The sequence below is a fragment of the Bombyx mandarina genome, chromosome 08 (genome assembly GCF_030267445.1).
Source record: "Bombyx mandarina strain Sakado chromosome 08, ASM3026744v2".
NCBI lineage: Eukaryota > Metazoa > Arthropoda > Insecta > Lepidoptera > Bombycidae > Bombyx > Bombyx mandarina.
In genome coordinates this window covers 12,846,736-12,867,653 of record NC_143215.1, presented here as the reverse complement: position 1 = coordinate 12,867,653, position 20,918 = coordinate 12,846,736, and the positions used below count along the sequence as shown (strand labels likewise).

The window sequence follows — 20,918 nt, the reverse complement described above, 5'->3', positions numbered from 1 at the left end:
TTTTTATTATAGTCATAATAATGGTATAAAAATCACCAAGTTTGGTGTATAAAAATTCCCAATAAAATATTTTCTTAGTGTTTACCAAACAATAAAATAGGCTAAAGAAAAGGTCACAAAACTTGATCTATGTTTATCTATCTTTGACAATGCGTGTAAGCTAAACCTAGACTAAACACGCAATATCGAAGTGTGTCATAATTCATGTTCTAATCTAGAATTTCTATGAAACGCGATAATTAGTTTTACAAACTCAAAAGACGAAAAGTTGAGAAGCCGTCGTGGCCTAAAGGATAAGACGTCCGGAGCATTCGCATATATCCCCGCAGGCGAATACAAATTTTTCTGATGAAATACGTACTTAACAAATTTTCACGATTGATTTCCACGGTGAAGGAATAACATCGTGTAATAAAAATCAAACCCGCAAAATTATAATTTGCGTAATTACTGGTAGTATGACCTCTTGTGAATCCGCACGGGTAAGTATCACCACCCTGCCCATTTCTGCCGTGAAGCAGTAATGCGTTTCGCTTGGAATGGTGGGACAGCCGTTGCACTGTAAAAACTGAGACCTTAGAACTTATATCTCAAGCTGGGTGGCGGCATTTACGTTGTAGATATCTATGGGCTCCGGTAACCACTTAATACCAGGTGGACCGTCAGCTCGTCCACGAAATTAAGCAATAAAAAAAGTCTCGACTCATAGAGTCTGTCCGATCAAAATGGCCAATCTTTCCGTCAACTCCTTGTAAAAGCATCGCTCTTTCACACCATTAAACAAACCGGCTCATGATATTCTATAAATAACCACCATTGACGTTCATATGAAACAAGAGGCAAGAAAATAAATATCAAAATTTAAGTTCTAGCTTCTAACTAGCATGTTAGAACACCATTAGCGGTGGGCTCAGCACGAAAACAATTTGTTTCAAATTAATACTTACGTCGAGGTATTCATTATGTGTTTTACTCATTAAAATGTATATAGCTAGTACGTAATATAGTATATAGTAACACAGTAGGCACGTAGTCTTACGTTTTGAAGGCAAAACGACAATCAGCGGTAGGCAGCGGCTTGGCTCTGCCCCTGACATTGCTGAAGTCCATGGGCGACGGTAACCGCTCACCATCAGATGGGCCGTATGCTCGCCTTTTTTATTTTTCTTTTACACCTGTAACCCAGTACACCAGTAACCCCTTAACACCTGGTGTTAAGGGGTTACCGGAGCCCATAGACATCCACAACGTAAATGCGCCACCTACCTTGAGATATAAGTTCTAATTCTTTCTAAAAGTCTAAAGTCTCAGTATAGTTACAACGGCTGCCCCACCTTTCAAACCAAAACGCATTACTGCTTCACGGCAGAAATAGGCAGGTCGGTGGTACCCACCCGCGCGGACTCACAAGAGGTCCTACCACCAGTAAAATGGTCCGGTCTGCCTACAAGGGCAATAAAAAAAAACACCAAAAAAACTTACTTATCATAAATGGTTGGACGTTTACGTTGTGATGTCTATAAAACTCCGGAGACCACTGATCACCAAAAGGCTTCGCATATTCGCCTACCAAATAAAAGTAATAAATAAAACGTCTCTTTCACGCAGTTTCGCGACTGCAACTTAAAACTCAAGTTCATTTCGAACAACTGAACCATTTTTTTTGGAACCAATCATATTTTTCTTTTGAGCGAATGCTTTGATCTCTGTGTTCACATTTACGAGGTAATTTTTTTTATATAGCTTAGATGTGTGGACGAGCTCACAGCTCAACTGATGTTAAGGGGTTACCGGAGCCCATAGATATCTACAACGTAAGTGCTGTCACATATCTTGAGATATTAGTTTTAAAGTCTTTACAGTACAACCCCACCCTTCAAACCGAAACGCAGTATTGCTTCACGGTAGAAATAGGCGGGGTGGTGGTACTTACTCGTGCGTACTCACAAGACGTCCTACCACCAGTAAAACGATTCTAAGCAGTAGTTAATCATTTCCTACGACAAGAATACGCGAGAAACGCCTTACAAATAAAAATGGCGAGACAATACAATAACCCCAAAGTCAAGGTAAGGTGGTTAATACGACACATAAACTAGGAAGGCCCTTCGAGAATTCGCGATATAGTACCACGCTATCTGATCGCTCGACGAATTTACATACTCGCAAAACTATTTTCGACTTACACTTACGGTTTGCTGAAACATTTCGGTTATTCCCTTCAAGCTTCTATTGGCTGTAGGCAATAGCGCAGAGTTTATACATACAATAGATTGAATAAACCGCTCGTTTCTGACAGTCTACATGGATAAAAACATATTAGATCAGAAAAAATTTTATGGCAATCACCTGTTCAGCTAGTTTGATACGAGCCTCGTATTGATTGATAGCCACCGGTTTTTTAGAGCTTAGATGTGTAGACGAGCTCACAGCCCACCTGGTGTTAAGTGGTTACTGGAGTCCATAGACATCCACAACGCAAATGCGCCATCCATCTTGAGATATAAGCCCTAAGGTCTCAGTATAGTTACAATGGTTGCCCTACACTTCAAACCGTTCGGATTAGAACACCGGTGCATCGCTAGATACGAATGAATGCACCGGACGTCTTATCCTTTAGGCCACGACGACTTCAAATAACGTTGATAAAACGAGCACCTAATAGTATGGTGCACCTAATAGTAAGTGGTTAGCGTAATTCATGGACGTCAGCAATAGCGGGGGCAGAGTCAAGCCGCTGCCAACCATTGAGTACTCTCCGCAAGCCTCGTTTGAAGAAGGACATGTCATAGCGCTCGAGAAACACCGTTGAGGAGAGCTGATTCCAAAGCCGGATGGTACGTGGAAAAAAAGATCTCTGAAAACGCACTGTGGATGAACGCAGCGGTTCCAGATAATATACATTACCTATTTATGCAGACCTGTCTGCCTTTTTAAGCAGACTCGACTGATTTAAGCCAGACAAAGTAATGCGTTTCAGTCTGAAGGACGAGACAACCCTATATTATACAACTTAGACTTAGAACGCAAGGCTCACGTTGGGTGCCAACCTTAGTTTTGTGATGTCTCACAATGCACTCCGGTAACCCCTTATAATCAGGTGGGCCGTTAGCTATTTGACCTATATTATTATGTATACAGTACTTAATCGTATAGATATCGTATCGGCAGTCATTACAACGTAGATGTTTCGTCGGAAACTATTAATTTACAAACATAAAGCCGTTGGAGTTTCGTGCGCCAAATGATTCCAATTTCCCTATTTTATGTAAATTTCGGCCCAAAATCTACTGTCTATACAGTACCGGGTTACGTATTTAATGATTTTAAAGTATCAAATAGATAAGATTGTATTTCAGGTTTAAGTTACAAGAATTTATTGGTTAATTTTACATTCGATTCGGTCCCTAATTGAATAAATGTATGAGCGAATTGTTTAATAAGATTACAGGAAATATCAATACTAACTTAAAATAATCCGATCGTAATTATCAGTAGAGTGGTTTGTAAATTTGGCTAATGTGCCACAGTTCGATTGCCGGCCAAAGTCAATAACAGGGTTAGACTTTGTTTTGCTTACGACAAATGAACGAACTCACGTCGTATCTGGTGTAAAGTGATTACCGGAGCCCGTAGATATCAACAATAGAAATTATGCCACCCACCTTCAGACATGAGTTTACATGCTTTTACGTATTTATGGTGCCCATAATGGAAGACCTTGACACTGGTCCATCAAAAAGCCTTTTAAATTCAAAGAGATCCCGAGACATTTATGCCACTAGTGATTTGAAACAGATGTTCGCTTCTTTTCTCGAAGAATAAATTTAAAATCTTAATAGCACTGGAATTTTAACCTTCAAATCGGAAATTAAGATCGTTTCGCGCCATGAATACAAAAAGCCTCTAAGGGTGCCTGTCCACCGGAGCGGAGCGAGGCAGCGGAGCGGAGAAACGGAGAAATATTAATCAATAAGGTTGCACAAAATCAAAATCATAAGATTGCTAAATGATTTTGTGCAATATTATTGGTTAATATTTCTCCGTTTCTCCGCTCTGGTGCCTCGCTCCGCTCCGGTAGACAAGCACCCTTAAGCTTCAGTCTAAGCCACTGACTCCCAAAAAAAAAAAAAAACAACAACAACAACAAAAACAACCTAGAAGAAACTGCACAGACTAATATACCATATACCTCCACTATTTTTTTATTTTTTTTCGGGCCGGTGGCCGAACCTCCTACGTGGTCCCCGCGCTTAGGGGACGCGCGGGGTATGTGGGACTTGACGATCTGCAGGTGTTGGGAGCAGACCGCGTGTCCAAGGAATTTTAGGGCCCTACCGCATTAAACGACTCCCCTGTACTCTTACACCCGACGTCCGATCTCCGTCCGGGTTCAGAATAGGGGAGTTCCCGCGGTCAACACTACAACCAGACACGCGGCGCCACCCCGTACCTCCACTATACCTTAACTTGATTTATAATTTACAGAAATATTGCATGTTACTCAATAATTACATTGCAACGGAATCTAGCTATTCCACGAATTGCAATTCCGACTTAGAAATGGGTTTAAGTTAAGTTTTATTGTTAAAATCGAATAGTGGCCAGATACTGTCTGTGACAATAGTTAGGGCTTGTGTAAATTGACGGAATACTTTTAATTTTATTTGTTTAAAAAAAATATTTAAGCATTCTTGTTACTAATACTTTGTCAACGTCCCTATGGGTTTGTGGGTAAATAGCGTGAAATATATTTAAAATGCTTACACGTGCTTATAAATGTTATATTAATTTCAAAAGCAGTAAGTGGCGGTTCTCCTTTACGAGGATGCTTCAGTGAAACCTTTACTCTGCTGGTAATCAAATTTAAATTATCTCGTCTGGTTCAATATGACATCTAAATAAGCTTTTAAGGTTTTATTAAGCACTATAGATCCGATGTTATCAAAACGATGAAGCTACTTAATTATTTATTTATTATTTGTTTTGTATGTATTTTATATAGTATTTTTTATGTATCGGTTATATTTATTTCACTGTATTTAAGTTTAAGATGTTCGACACTATACATTATTTATAAATCTTCAGTCGCTTTTTTCTATAGCTTCCTAAAAACTCGTTAATAAGTTAAACTCATTATAAGTGCTATTTTAAAATGTGCATGTTTTTTTGTCCTTGCATTCTCTATTATAAATAATAAATAAAGAATAATATTCTTTATTTCTTAAAGATCGATTCAAAGATATAGCAAAAAAAAGCATTTTACAACCGACCTTACGTACCGTAATTCGTCTTCCTTCGAATTACGAATAAACATTTTTATACGCATCACAATCCACCGTACGCGAACGGATTACGTATAAACCGGGTGTAAAGAAGAACGGGTAATGACATCGCGTGTGCACAGACCCTTACGTTCACGACAAAACCGAACGTCGTTTCCCAGTGAATGCCAGTCACACGACAGCCGAACTCTCCGTAGGACGCTTCTAACAATAACTTAAATTCCAATGTTTCGATATTTAAATTACGGAATAATTTACAAATAAGAAATCCTCAGTGAATTTAGATGAGTAGAGCTACGGAGTTTTACGTGATCGCTACAATACGTAGCCGATCAGCGTAGCACAAGGTCTACGGAGAGAATATTAATCATAACTAGAGGTCCCGCAGTAGTCGAAATTCGACTATAATTAATTGGAACTGTAAGTTTGTACACTATTATGATTGTATTTTATACTTCTACTATAATCACAAATTTCGCAAGACTACATTATAAAAAATATTAGCAAAGACAAACAATATTTAATCTATTCTCAATTTGACAACAGACAGCAAGAACAAAAGTTTGACAATAAATAGTATGCATGCGTGTGTGCGTCAAATACATGGTATGTAGTGTGTGTAATGTTTTCTTTATTGATTTAATGTATCTTTTATGGATTATTTTTAAAAAATATTAGTATTGTGCACTTCTTCTCTATATTCTCTTTAAGTGTGGAAAATTTCATTCTCCTACGTCCGCGCAATTTTCGTAAAAAGGGATACAAAATTTTTGCTTCACGTATTAATTTAAAAATGTTGTCAGGCAAGTACGAATATTGTTCATATTAATCAAGTAATCAATTATTAAATTTTGTTTAGTAAATTCAGTGTTATTGATTGAAAAAAAATGTTTAAAATTCTTGCTACTAACGTAAATTCGCCCGGTATCCCGCTAAATGTGTGTTATGTGTTATTTATATCGAAGGGTGAAAGGATATTCGGTTTAAGCGACATTCCGCTTAATACGCAACATTTATCTTTGTAATTAAATATCCGTCTTATTTGGTACAAGCGGCTCGCTCCGGCTCCGCCCGGGTCTTTAACAAAAATTTCAACGATATTTGACGTTGTTTAATTTTTAAAAATAAAAGAACACTTATTGCGGCATAACTATAATAGTTAGACATATGTTGTCGCGACACTTTTTGTTAATAATAATGTGTTCTACAACGTTGTAGTACATTATTTTATTCTATCATCAACAGTTCTCGCAGGGCACGCGATGTAAATAATATTTTAGGTAATTTTTTTTACACCTTGGATTATTGGAGTTTTAGTAAGGATCCCTAATTTTTTTCAAAAATAATTATAGCCTATGTCACTCGAGAATAATGTTATTTCCAAACAGTAAAAGAATTTTTCAAATCGGTTCAGTAGTTTCGGAGCCTATTCAATACAAATAAACAAATCTTTCCTCTTTATAATATTAGTATAGAAGTATAGATTAGTATCAATAATTCGATGTTTTTAATTGGAATTCAATCATGTTTACCCCATTCAAATAGGTGAATAAGTATTTTTGTGTTTCTTTGATATATTTTTCAAATTTTAAACTTTAAATAGCTCTCCTGTAAGGTTGCAAAAATGTTGCTTAAACAAACTTTGTCACACAAACAGGTATACGGTAAACAGGCAAACGGTATATTGCGAGTTGCTCGCTCCAGGCATTTCAATATTGTAATAATTGTTACGTTATAATACTCATTGTAAAAATTAAAATAAAAAAAAAGTGTAATATTTAAAAAAATATTCTAAAATTAAAAAAAAAGTCACGCCCGCTAAGTTTCTTGCCAGTTCTTCTGAGGACGGAGGCTAGTTTTTGTGAATTGGCGGTAGTTCTTTTGACGTTCAACAAGTATGTACTTTCATTTATGTTGAATAAAAAAAAAATGTTTATTTATTTGATTTGATTTGATTTGATTAGTATTGTCGATGGAAGCGGCAGAGATCAAATAATCTCATTTTTATCAGCTGACCAAACTACAATTGTATTAGATTTGCCCGTCCTCGCTTAAGTAAAACGCAGATGCCCGATATACTTGTATCGAGAAATGCGATTATGATGAGGTTCAAATCCCGCGGGAAACCGATTTTTCTAAATAAATACGTTTTATGGAAACCACTAAGAGATCTTGCGTCGGACGCCGAATTTTAATGTTCAGAGTTTATATGTATGCAAACATAATTATTTGGTTATTGCTTAGATAGGTGAACGAGCTGACGGCCTACCTGGTGTTAAGTTATTCCCGGAGCCTATAGACATCAACAACGTAAATGCTGCCATCCACTTTGAGACAGAAGTTCTAAATTCTCAGTTTTTACAGTACAACGGCTGCCCCAAATCGAAACGCCTTACTGCTTCACGCAGAAGTAGGCAGGGTGGTGGTACCTACCCGTGCGCTCTTAAAAGACATCCTACGATCATTTTATTTCTTCATCATGGAAGTCAGTCGTGAGCATTTGTCGAGTACACGTTTCATTAGAAAAAAATATATAGATATAGCATCGCATTATTCGTAATATTAAGTTCGCAAATGAATGCCTACCTTTTTATGTAAGAATAAAGCAAATATAAATTTATTTTCAAAAATACATGAGTTATGTTAAGCTTTACACCCATAGAAATAATGTACATTTTTCCTTGACAACCCAATACGTCGAAACAAAATTAGCGTGAAATGAACGATCATTCTCGTCAGCCGGCCAATACATCAATCTCATTCATTCATTTTTCTTTCATTCGCTCATCAATCCACGATACATGTTATGAGACAAGTGAGCTATAACTGAGTTACTGATATTCGGAGCCAGTGTGAGTTAGTGATACATTCTATCGGTGTGAGTGATATGTATTTTTTATATCACTCACTCAGGAGCTACACATCTCTACCTGCAATGCCTAAGGCGCAGCTACGCCTCTGGTTACCGATGAAAACACTCCGCATTCCTCGATTAACTATCTCGCATGAATAAATATAATTGTTACGAGATAGCCACCTACAGGTTTTGATGATGATGATGATGATGATCCTAGTCTTCTGTTAAGCTAGTCAGAACCTACCCTTAATTCAGGTGTCCTAGTCTTCTGTTAAGCTGGTCAGAACCTACCCTTTATCGAAGTATCCTAGTCTTCTGTTAAGCTGGTCAGAACTTACCCTTAATCGAGGTGTCCTAGTCTAATGTTAAGCTGGTCAGAACCTACCCTTAATCCAGGTGTCCTAGTCTTCTGTTAAGCTGGTCAAAACTTACCCTTAATCGAGGTGACCTAGTCTTCTGTTAAGCTGGTCAGAACCTACCCTTAATCGAGGTATCCTAATCTTTTGTTAAGCTGGTCAGAACCTAACGTTAATCGAGGTATCCTAGTCTTCTCTTAAGCTAGTTTCGTCCTACCCGAATATACTAAAGACGGTTACGAATTTAACTTCAATGCTGCAACTATAAAAACGGGTGAAATCGAACATCAAAGGATCTGTGAGCTGTTTAACATGTTCCAACTGGCAAGCTTACAGAAATATTAACAAACCGCATTTCAGTAATGAATTCATGTAACTACAACGATTATCATTAATCAAGTCACGCGGCTGCCGGAAGTGATTAATAATTAGCGAGCAACAAGTCGTACCGAACAAAGAGGTAGGCTGCTATAAATAATAAGGCTTTTGTTGCTTATGCGACAGAAAAAAGTTAATAAAACATGTAAGAGGACATGATCAGAACTACTTTTATTATTTAACACGCTTCTGTTAGCTTATTATGATATATGTTTCTTTGTATGTAGCAGAATCTTTGAACGTAATTTTTTTTTCTACCTAAGCTGATAGTCTCGAGAATCTATTTCAGCGTAACCTTAACTAGTAGGTGAGCTCACGGGGCTTAAACCAGTGTTGCTAACACTGCCCCTGGCAAGAGCACTGCTTCGTAGAATATACCACCGGATCAAAAACGCGACCCACTGAGGAGACCCGGCGAGAAACTCAGTGGGCTAATAATTTTCACTGACTTCCGATTAACTTGAAAATGTGCACACACATCAAGAATCGATTACGATTCGATTATAAATTCGTTCTAGCATCCTGAAAATTGCTATATAAAAGCGTTACTCCATATATTATTCACATTTTTGACATTGTCTTCAATTAGGCACGTCTAAGACTCTTAAAACCGAAGAAAGCACAATAAGAGAAAAATGTTTATGGGTTTCGGTAACCACTTAACACCAGGTGGGCTGGGAGCTCGTCTATCCATATATGCCATAAAAATAAATAAAAAGAACAATTTCATACGCTCGATGGAAGATCTTCCCTTTGTCGTATATATTCTCAACAAGCCATACATTACAATAAGCAAAATGATGGTACGAAATCGTGCAGGATTGTAATATGCCCTAAATTAGGGATTAGACTAGGAGACTACAGATACCCGGGGGTTATCTGTGGCTGTAGCGGTCGAAACAGGCCATTGGACTTTTTGGCGGGAACGCGAGGTGTGAAGTTGTGTGATTTGTTTTATTTTGTCTATTTAGTGTTTCTTCAGGTTAAAATGTGTAATAATGGTGGTTTATTAACTGTTTAATATCTGTGAAAGTGCACAAATGTGGGAAAATGAAACAAAGCCGCTGAACGTAACTTCTCGGGATCCTCCAAAAAGTCCACTGAAAAAATCTCAGTAAATGAGATTTCATTGAGATTATGTTTCATCCCATCATATCATCTCATCTGATTTCATTTAATTTCATCCCAGTTGATGAAGGTCTCAAATTAATCATCTTCATTTAATTTCATTTCACTCCATATTATCATTTTTCATAAAAATAAGAATATAAATTAAAATAAGACATGACCAAAAGGTCTTAGTTACCAGGTCATAAAATCCCTTAGAAACAGGCCATCAGCTAGAGAAACCTAGGCTGCTATACACGTATTAATAGAAATACCTTTCAATTACCTCAAACACCCCACACTCCAAAAAACCCTATTACAGATCATTGAACATCTTCATTAGTGGCACATACAAATTCGACATCAGTACTGGGAGACTACGTCCATATAAATTCCAATCTGCTTCCCATGTGCTCTAAACATAATGCGTTCTATAATAACTTGGAACCACGGTCAAAGCTCGAGGGATACAAACTGACACGCCTTAGGCGAAGCCTCGCAAAAACATTAGAATTCAATCCAGCATAGTACATATATTCATAAATCAAGTTACGTGTTAGCCACGTCACCGAATCATCATAATCGATGCCAATTAATTACAATAACTATGCAAGACTCTGGCAACAGGTTCCAGGTTAGCTTCCATGTTTTGTCGATATGTCAATATAACGCTAAGCTATTATTATTCCTCAAAATATCCATTCACCTGTATTTTTCTATGACTAAAAATGAACGATATTTTAGAAATCGATATTTTGTAAATCAATAGTGACAACTCTATAGTGACAGAGAAATTCGAAGAATTCGGATTAAAAGAAGCGAATAAGAAAATTTTTGAAAGATTTATGATCTTAGTAAAATTATAACAAAACACGTATAAAATAAATTATAGGATAATGATGGTAGAGCGTCTTGTGAGCCCGCACGTGTCGGCACCACCAACCTGCCCATTTTCGGCCGTGAGGCAGTAAAAAGTTACGGTTGGAAGAGTGGGACAGCCGTTGTACTTTAAAAACTGAGACTTAGAACTCATGGCGATGGGTGGCGGCATTTACGTTGTTGATGTCTAAGGGCTCCGTTAACACCATGTGAACGAGCTCATCCATCTAAGCCAGCCTTTCCCAAAGTGGGCGATAACGCCCCCTTGTGGGCGCTGCAGGCCTAAAGGGGGTCGGTAAGAGACCTAGAAAAAAAATCGGGGCGTTGTGTAGATGCTTGAAGGTGATTTGTAATTTCATCTAGGATGACTCTTAGACACCGACTGAGCTTTCGCTATAGTGGTATTTAAGTAGGTGAAAAAATGGGGGCGTTAAAGAGTAATTGTTTCTCAAAGTAGGCAGTAGACAAAATAAGTTTAGGAGCCCCTGATCTAAGCAATAAAAATAAATGCCATTTATTAAAATAAGGGTCTTTTTTCTGTAGTACATCCCAAACCATTCGCAATTTCCGCCACCATTTTCCACAAATAAAAGCCACCTTAAGAAACTGAACGTGAATAATATAAACTTTTAATGTCTGTTTGCAGAACGAAGCCAAGCATCGCGACTAAAGGAATGATACCTATCAATTATAAAACACAAAGCAAACTTTTGCACGCACTAATGGAAAGAATCGCGTGACGGAACACGTTAAGTGAACTTCGAGTGGCATATAATATGCCAGTTCTATGGGAATCGTCCCTACGGCCTATGTACATAAGGACTGTGTGGGTGGACGGATTCCGACACGCCATACTGTCGCACGACGATCCCTGTTTAATTAAGTTAAAAAGACGAAGGCCCCATTCGTCGGCGAGCTGCTCCAAACCGGATAAGTCCGGTTCTCGTTTGAGCAACCACTCAGATCTGAACGAGTGTTTGAGGAAGTTCAACTACGTCATCAGAAACGATAAAATCTTAGAGAAACGTAAATCCGAAAGCAATGAGGTGGCCATCGAAAAACTGAACCTGAGCGACGTTGAACAAGATTCAGACGACGAATTCATATTGAAAGCGAGCCCGCAGCCTTTGAACGAGTTCACCGGAGGCCCGAACTACGAATCCGGTCCAGACATGAAGAGTATCAGGCTAAACAAAACCGCCAGGACCGAACTGAAGGAGAACACAGATCTATCCGACCGAGTACTGCAGTGGCTAGATCTGGCCGGAAAGGTCGATTTGCTGGCACCAGAAAACGCGGAACGTATGTCGCAGCCCAGGCACAGCTGCCCCGAATTACAGAGACGGAATCACAACCTAACAAAATCCAGGACCGTTATAGACATACGTAAAGTCGATTCACCGAAAACGGAAGGTCCAAAAGCGCAACAAACAACAATTATCGATCGTCACGATTTCTGTGTGACGACGACTACGGCGAACACAATCGAGAACTACGCACGCCAGTCACGGAACAACAAGATCACGCCACGTAACGATGCCACAGCGAAAACGAAAGATAAAAAGTCGAAGGACATCAAAGCGAACGTAGTCGAGACGAGACTGAAGATGGTCAACGAAAGGAACGCAATCCAAAAACAATACGTCGAATTAATCAACAAGAAACTTATACCGAACGTCGATAAGAAAATCAAGAAACAAGTTCACATCTTTATGCCCGATGTGCCGAAGAGAAATGTGGCTGACGGAAGCGGCCTATCTGAAAGCTTATTGTCGCAAGCTTCTTTGAAAACGCTCAAGCATTGACTAAATAAATATTCACGTTTTTTTTGTTTTTTTTTTGGCAGCTACAATTTATTTCATTCGTTCTCTTCTTTTCTTACCCAGTATTATCTTAAGAGTAAAATCTAATAGCAGATATTAAAACTTAGATGATTTTATTTTCTGTAAATACCAAAGATGACTCTGCTTTATAATCGACTCTAAAATGAAGAACGTGCTCTGCATTTGTAAATGTAAAATACGTAACAAAAATTTAACAAAATTTGATTACTTCGATGTTTGTGGTCCAATTTTTATCGTTAAAATATGTAGGTATTTCATTCTTGGTCTAGGTTTTCAATCACTTTTCTTAATTGTATTTATGAAAATCTGGTATTTTGCTACGTTTCCGCGAGCCGTAAACATAATTATGAAAAAATACTTTTACCGTCAATTTTCGCTATTTTTGATTGTCATTACATTATTTCCGACGTTTCGTATACTTTACAGTTTGCGTGGTTCACGAATGACTGATTAATCATAGAAGTATATTGTGACGATAGAGTCGTTAAGGATAGCAAGCAAGGGTATTACGAATGTAATATTTTTTCTTTGTTTTCTTTCCAAAACCACAACGTCTTGACAAAAAAAAAACATTTTACTCTCAACATTTACTGGTGGTAAGACCTCTTGTGAGTCCGCATGGGTAGGTATTACCACCCTGCCTATTTCTGCCGTGAAGCAATACTGCGTTTCGGTTTGAAAGGTGGGGCAGCAGTTTTATTGTAAAAACTGAGACCTTAGAACTATTATCTCAAGGTAGGTGGCGGCATTTACGTTGTAAATGTCTATGTGCTCCGTTCACAACTTAGCATCGGGTGGGCCGTAAGCTGGTCACTGGAGCAGAAAAAAAAATCTATAACTTGAGGGAGAGAAATCATCGTATTGCATTAGTATTTCAGAAAACTGAAATTCAAACATAGTCTATATATGTATAAGATGTGAGAGCTTATTATGGGCACTAATTTTAATAATGGAATTCGATGAACGAAATGGCATCCGATGTTATATGAACGACGTGTTTCTTACCCCGTATCCAATAGTGGCAACATCCCTGGCTTGGAATCTAGAACGTAAAGGAGGATCTAACGGCTGCCCGCTGTACCGCGGCACCGGGAGTCCTAGGGCTATCACTCTGAAGTTCTCATCGACGCGTACTAAGCGCCATCTAGCAACTTCTTCGGGACCGTGTTCCTAAAAAAATGTCAGTACTGAAAATCACGAAATATATATATTTAACTAGCTGACCCGGCAGACTTCGGAGTGCCTCAATCGATAAATAAAAGACCTAAGCTTTTGTATAAAATAAACTTAAGACAAACAAAAGGAATCCGTCCGACGGGGGACACATGAAAGGGAAAACAAAATAATTCAAGACCAAAATTAGCCAAATCGGTCCAGCCGCTCTCGAGTTTTAGCGAGACTAATGAACAGCAATTCATTTTTATATATATAGATAACCCTTTTGTGGCTTGTTGGCTTTGTTGGCTTTTTGACCATTGCTAAACCGGATCGGGTATGACTTTTCCCTCCACGGTATTTCCTAAGCACTATTACATATTTTTACATGAGGTTTGAGGAGTGTACGCAGTGGTGAGCAGCTGCTCAACAATGCCTTGATATTGCTTGGTGGCTACTCACCAATCGCTGGTCTATACTCGGGTCTGTCTCATGGCAATAAAAAAACATACCTGTAAAAGTTTATCGTATCTCGTCGGAGGTACCAGAAATCTGCCGTCTTCTAAATGCATCTCTCTGTTTTCCAGAAGATTATTCAATACTGGCAGGACATTCCTTTCGGCCTTCTCAATGCCTTCCAACACGAGTACACGTCCTTCGACCGCTGCTCTAACTGCACTCTAAATAAATAATTAACTAACATAATTATGTCATTATTGCTGGTGCTAGCACGTACGCTTAGCCGACGTCCTTTATATGGAGGTAGAGTAACTCACGCAAGTCAGAATTAGCCCCCACTTAATTTTTTTGAGGCTTATCTCGATGTAGAATGAATGCTTATCTTAAAATCGATGCTTGAATGTCCAACCAGATAAAATAAAAAGAATTAAGGTAGACCCAACGTAAGCGGCGATAAAATGATGAAAGTAGTTTATAATAAAACGTTGACTATTTGTCAATCATTCCTATGATTCTATAATTTATATATAAATAAGTCGGGAACTTTATATATGCTCCCTGCAGAACCGAAATGAGTAGATGAATTTCAATTTTATTTTATTGTGCTAACCTTTGATCACTATTATTGATCGAAGGTGCTAATGGCTGATCCTGGGAAGATGGGATTAATCGGATCAAAGTCAAATAAAAAATCAATTACCAAACTAGGCCAGATTTGACTAGTGAATTATAAAATGTCTCTTTGGATCTTGTTTCTTACAGAACTATTAAGTAAAAATCATTTATCCTAATTTTACCTGATCAAAATATTGGGCAGTGGAACTATGTATCTCCCTTCTCTGTTTGAGATCTGCCTCTGTGGTATCCCTTGATAGCGCCACATATTCTAATTCTCTTTGAGTCAACTCTAAATATTGTAATGCTACTTTTCTCCTAAAATAAGAGCACATTATATATTTTATTATGTGCAATATATGCAGCAATGGCATAACAATAAAAATGTTTTTCATAATGACCAAGGCCCTGAAACTGTGATATGTTAAGAAAAATATTTTTTGTATGGAAACTAGCGACATCTTGGAGCTAATGCCCCTAAACTTATACGTTAAACACAGAAAATAAAAAATAATAAATCATACAGGTCTTTATTTGTTATTGACAAATTGATTAAATTTTATCAAAATGTGTATTCTGAAAATTTATAAAATCCTTTATTATAAATAAAATATAGGATTGGTAATATGTTACTACCATCTACATGAGCAATGAGAAACTAATCGAAGTGAAACCATCAACTGGCCAATGCCCGTAAACATTTTTGTTGAGTGCTGGAGTTGCTTATATATAACTAATTTACTTAGGTGTATTATCTATGATATTGAAAATGCTCAGTGTTAAGGTGCCACACATTTTATTTCTGCTTAAGGCATGCACCAGTGTTCAGTAACCTTTGCAACTCACTGAGATAGCATGAGTTTCTATCATTGTTGACTTAAAATCTAAATGTAATGGAATGTAATGTAAGTCAATATATCAATAGTGTTGGCACCTACACTCAATTGGCTTTTTCATGCTCTTTTCTGTCCAAACAATTTTCACCAATGCTACTTATAAATAGGTAGGTAGACTTATTAATCTGTAACCTACCTAGTAACCTGTACCTAGCATTGACTTATTTTTAATAATAAATTATTAATTAACAGGGAACAAGATGATCATTTGATCGACTGTATTAATTTTTTTATATCAATGTTTTATTTTACAATCATGTGAAAAGATTTCAACATACCTGCTCGGTCCAGGTCTTCCTAAGAGAAACATATCTTGTCCAAGAGAATCTTTTTGCATCATCCATCTTAAATTTCTCAAGGTACTTTGTGATAATGATTTAATTTCCGTATTTTCTATAGTTACTAAAATAACAACATATTTTTAGAAAGAAATAAGTGGTGTATTTTGGTTAAAATTCATTTAAACTTTGTTATTTACGAAGTTAATTTAATTATATCTTGATAAACAATGTAATGATCTAAAATTTACAGTTGTTTTTATAGTTAAGGTTATGAACCATAAAATACTTACGATACTTCCTGGGGACGTATTCGACCTTTTTCGGACGCGAAATCTCTTTGGTCACATCTCCTATAGTCACTTTATCGTCACTGGAATACGCTCTGACGGGATTCGCAGTTAAAATCACTTTACGATGACTTAAAATACGCATCAAGACATCAATTCTTCTAACCGTTACCTCAGGGATATACATGACTTGTGTCGCTTAGAAATATTACAAAATCATAAATAACATTAAAAACTTAAGAGCCAATGGCTATAAATTTTTATTTATCATTTCTTTCATTAATTAATAAAATATGATAACAAAATGAAGTTCAAAGTCTATTTGAAAATTGACTTTAAAATTTGACACTTCTGTTTACTCAGCTGATTGTCAAAATTGTTGCCATTTTCAATTATTTTTTCTGACTAGCTGCATTAACATTACGCTATACTTCTTAGATTATTATTTATAGATATTTGGCATACGGGGTGTGTCTTATTATTTTTAATCACATTTATAAGCAGATAACCATACGGGTACAAAGGCAAACAAAGTGCTTACAACTGAGTAATCTTCTCAAACATCGTTTGACGAAAGACATGTCATGGTCCTCATGAAACACCATAGATCCATTTTATTCCATGGCCGGGTGGCACGTGGCAGAAATGGTATATGGAAATTCCAAACGTGGTGCATTAATCTGACTTAAGGATGAAAAATGAAAAAAACCACAATACTACACATCGAAAAAGAAGTTTCACTTCATTCCCGTGCACCGTTTTGAGCCAAGCCGCTACCTACAGCTTAACACTCTCCACAAGCCTCTTTTCAAGAAGAACATGTCATAGCACTCGGGAAATACCGTGGAGGGGAGCTCATTCCATAGCCGGATGGTAGGTGGCAAAAAAGACATCTGAAAACGCACCGTCGATTAACGCAGCGGTTCCAGATAATATGTATGAACTCTGCTCCAATGGCGGGAAGTGCGATGATAAAAAGGAGATGAAGGGAGTATCTCAAGCAATTCCTCAAAGAACTCCCCATAGAACGTACGGTACAATATACAGAGGGAACCGAAGTCCCTCCGCAGACCCAGAGGTTCCAAACGATCCGTGAGAATATTTAAGTCGATCCAGCCCTTTAGTTGCAATATAGATAATTAACCTAGATAGCGACTGCAGCGCCATCTGCCAGGCTGATTAGAAAATCTAAACCATCCAGGACGCCACCCAAATGCATACAAAAAAATTCATTCAAATCGGTCCAGCCGTTTAGTTGGTTTAGGAGGAGTTCAATGAAACACATATACAGTAGAATAATATATTATATACAAAGAAAATTAAGATGAAAATTAATGTAACGTTTATTAACATCTAAATCACTTAAACAGGCTTATTTTAATCAGAAAATTAACTTAAAAATAATCACTGTATTGCACTATCAATTGCTATATCTAACTTCATACATAAAGTAATTTACTTACAATCAATTAAATCCGAGAAATAACCCCCATTGAAATGATATTGCTATTTTAAATCTATATGTGACACAGATGTTTAATGTTTGTTGTCGAAGGAAGATGTTAAATTATCACAAAAATAATGATAATGTACGATATTAATGGTTAATCTACTCATGGCAAAAAATATCTTCAATTTTCTGACAAACCCAATACATAATTAAAAATGTATGGACATAAAAAAACTTAGTTGTTCATTGCGCTGTTTTTATCTACCTATTAATACTAATAATTGTGCGTTTTCTTTAACAACTTAATACTCAACTCATTATGTACATACCGTATTTGTGAAGAGAGAAATGTCTATGTAACCTCAAGAATTGAGTTTTATTTAATAGTAACAATAATGAAATACAAAAAAAAAACAGTTTTTTATATTATTTTTTTTTGTTGCTTAGATGTGTGGACGAGCTCACAGCCCACCTGGTGTTAAGTGGTTACTAGAGCCCATAGATCTTACCATGATTAAATATCGAATTAGTCTGCTATGGTCATGATAACTGTTTTTTTTTGTTCACCATTTGAAACATTGGAAAACTATGAAAATATATTAGTTGAATGAAAATTTAAACTCGACTTTTTTTTTTTGTTTCCTACCTAAGCTGAGAGCCTTGAGAGGCTATGTCAGCGTAACCCTAACTTTTGTAGGTGAGCTCACGGGGCTCAAACCTGATGACGTTGCTAACACGAACCCTAGCAAGAGTCGTGCTTCGCAGAATCTACCACCGGATCGGAAACGCGACCCACTGAGAAGATCCGGCGAGAAACTCAGTGGGCTGTGTCTGAGAGTTAATTTACTCGTCGAGCCCTTCGTCGCAAGCGACGGGTTCGACGAGAACGGTGACCGGTGCTTGAATTACCTAAAAGCACCGTTAGTGGATCGGGCGGATCCGAGATGACGTGTTTTGGGCGACGTCGACTGCTTTTCATTCTGTCCGCAGGATCGGGAATGTAGTTACCGGCGGCCACGATGAGAGGGTTCTCGTGTCGTGCCGCTTTATCGAAGTGGCGCATGGACGCCGACTGCAGATACTTACTGATGGACTCTAAGTCCAGGTCGTCATGGAGGTCGACGTTCCTGACGAACCACGGGGCTCCGACGGCTATCCTGCAAAAACGGGATTGAATAATTTGGAATGATTTCAAGTGTATGCGGGCCGCGTGAGCGAACACTACACTTGCATAGGTCATGACGGGGCGTATGCAAGTTTTGTAGAGTGTCACCTTATTTCTAAGGGACATTTTACTTCGCCTACATATCATCGGGTAGAGACGTCCTAGAATGAAGGCGGCACGATCGCGTACCGTCTTGATGTGGGGGCGGAATGTCATCCTACTGTCGAGGGTGACGCCTAAATATTTGACCTTCGGGGCCCACGGTATGGGCTGGTCGAACATCGTGATCGGGCGAACGGCGGGGGCGGGGGTATTGACGCGCCTTGTCGGGAGGGGGATGCTCAGCGTGGTGTTCGGAGGGCGACCCCTTTTGAAGAGCACCGCTGTGCTTTTCGTGGGGTTAATGTCGATGCGCCACTTCCGGAACCACTGTCCCATGGTGGTAGCTGCGGTCTGAAGTCGTCGATGAAGCAACGCCTTCTTCCTACACGAGTAGTAGATGGCGGTGTCATCGGCGAAGAGCGCCAGATGGGTCTCCGGAGACCGGGGTATATCGTTGATATACAAACTGAATAGTAACGGGGAGAGGGCGGAGCCTTGCGGGACTCCGGCTGTGACGTGACGGGGCCGGGAACGCGTTCCCTCGACTCGATATCGGAACGAACGGTTCGACAAGTAGTCTCGTATGATGAGCACGAGTCTGTCTGGCACTCCCATGTTATACAGTTTGAATATCAAACCGTTGTGCCAGACTTTGTCGAACGCCTTTGCTATATCGAAGAAGAGGGCTCCTGTCGGAATGGTTAAACTCGACAATACTAATCTATTAATTAACGTAGTTTCACAAATAATTATCATTAACAAAACTTGATTTATAATTTACTAGATATAATATTCGCAGCATGTACTTTACCGGCGCGGCGTGAAAAAAAACTTCCCAAACACTGAAGTAGATAGAAGCGCTCCTTATAACAGTAAAGATATATATGATACGGTAAAAGTAGATATTGCGGCAAATGTACACATTTTCCGGTACATGTGCACATTTGCCTCCTCGTTTGGGCAATGTGCATTCAACTAATATTTACAATCTCAAAGAAGGGAAATGTACATTGAATTCACAATTGCCATGTCGTTTTGGTAAATGTGAGCATGGCATACAAAATACGAAATCACAAGTGCTAGTAAAGCGGCGCATCACCACAACCTAATCTAACCTACGACATATTATATAATATGCAAAAATAAAAGCCTGTTTTGTTTGTCATTAACATTTTTTTAATTGAAATAATTTTCGTTATTAAAGCCTTTTGTATTATGTTTATTTAAATAAATATTTTTGATGTGAAACATCTATAGCCGCACGTAAAACCGATTTCTGGCGTGGCGACGCATGCCGTGGCGGCGCGTCGCCCCGCTATATGTTGGTATATATATACAGTCTATATGCAGTAGCGTGTACGGTGTGGCGACGCGTCGCCATGCGCAATCGACTGTGCGATTCTCTCCCACTCGATTCGGCGTTGAGCCATCTCTCTCGCTACACTGAGCTCGGATTCCTATAGTTTATACTCCGTAGTGTATAGTGTTGTTTACTACAGTACACATAACCTGTGTTTTTATCTTCTTACCTTTCTCGTGAATGCAACCCAGTTACAAAGCTGGTAACCTAGTGGTGGCTGAGTTAAATTACTTTTGAATTCACGAAATATATATATTTTTTTTATTGCTTTAGATGGGCGAACGAATTCACAGCCCACCTGGTGTTAAATGGTTAGTCCATAGACATCGACAACGTAAATGCGCCACCCACTTTGAGATATAAGTTTCAAGGCCTCAAGTATAGTTACAACGGCTGTCCCACCCGTCAAACCGAAACGCATTACTGCTTCACGGCAGAAATA

General features: G+C 38.2%; 2 protein-coding genes across 2 annotated transcripts in view; one reads left to right on the top strand and one right to left on the bottom strand.

Annotated features, from left to right (window-relative positions):
* c12.2 (von Willebrand factor A domain-containing protein c12.2) overlaps positions 1-16,725 on the bottom strand; it is a 39,070-nt gene extending 22,345 nt beyond the window's left edge. Inside the window, exons 1-5 of the mRNA XM_089729240.1 lie at positions 16,403-16,725; positions 16,110-16,233; positions 15,118-15,253; positions 14,374-14,541; positions 13,712-13,876 (exon numbers count right to left, since the gene is read on the bottom strand). Coding sequence (XP_089585366.1) covers positions 13,712-13,876; positions 14,374-14,541; positions 15,118-15,253; positions 16,110-16,233; positions 16,403-16,586 — 777 coding nt within the window. The 5' untranslated portion in view covers positions 16,587-16,725. The remainder of the gene's footprint in view (positions 1-13,711; positions 13,877-14,373; positions 14,542-15,117; positions 15,254-16,109; positions 16,234-16,402) is intronic.
* LOC114242916 (uncharacterized) lies at positions 5,426-12,688 on the top strand. Its single transcript, XM_028174227.2, has 2 exons — positions 5,426-5,705; positions 11,509-12,688. Exon 2 carries the CDS (start codon positions 11,639-11,641, stop codon positions 12,665-12,667), a length of 1,029 nt encoding a protein of 342 aa, XP_028030028.2. The 5' UTR covers positions 5,426-5,705; positions 11,509-11,638; the 3' UTR covers positions 12,668-12,688.
* Positions 16,726-20,918: the final 4,193 nt, after the last annotated feature.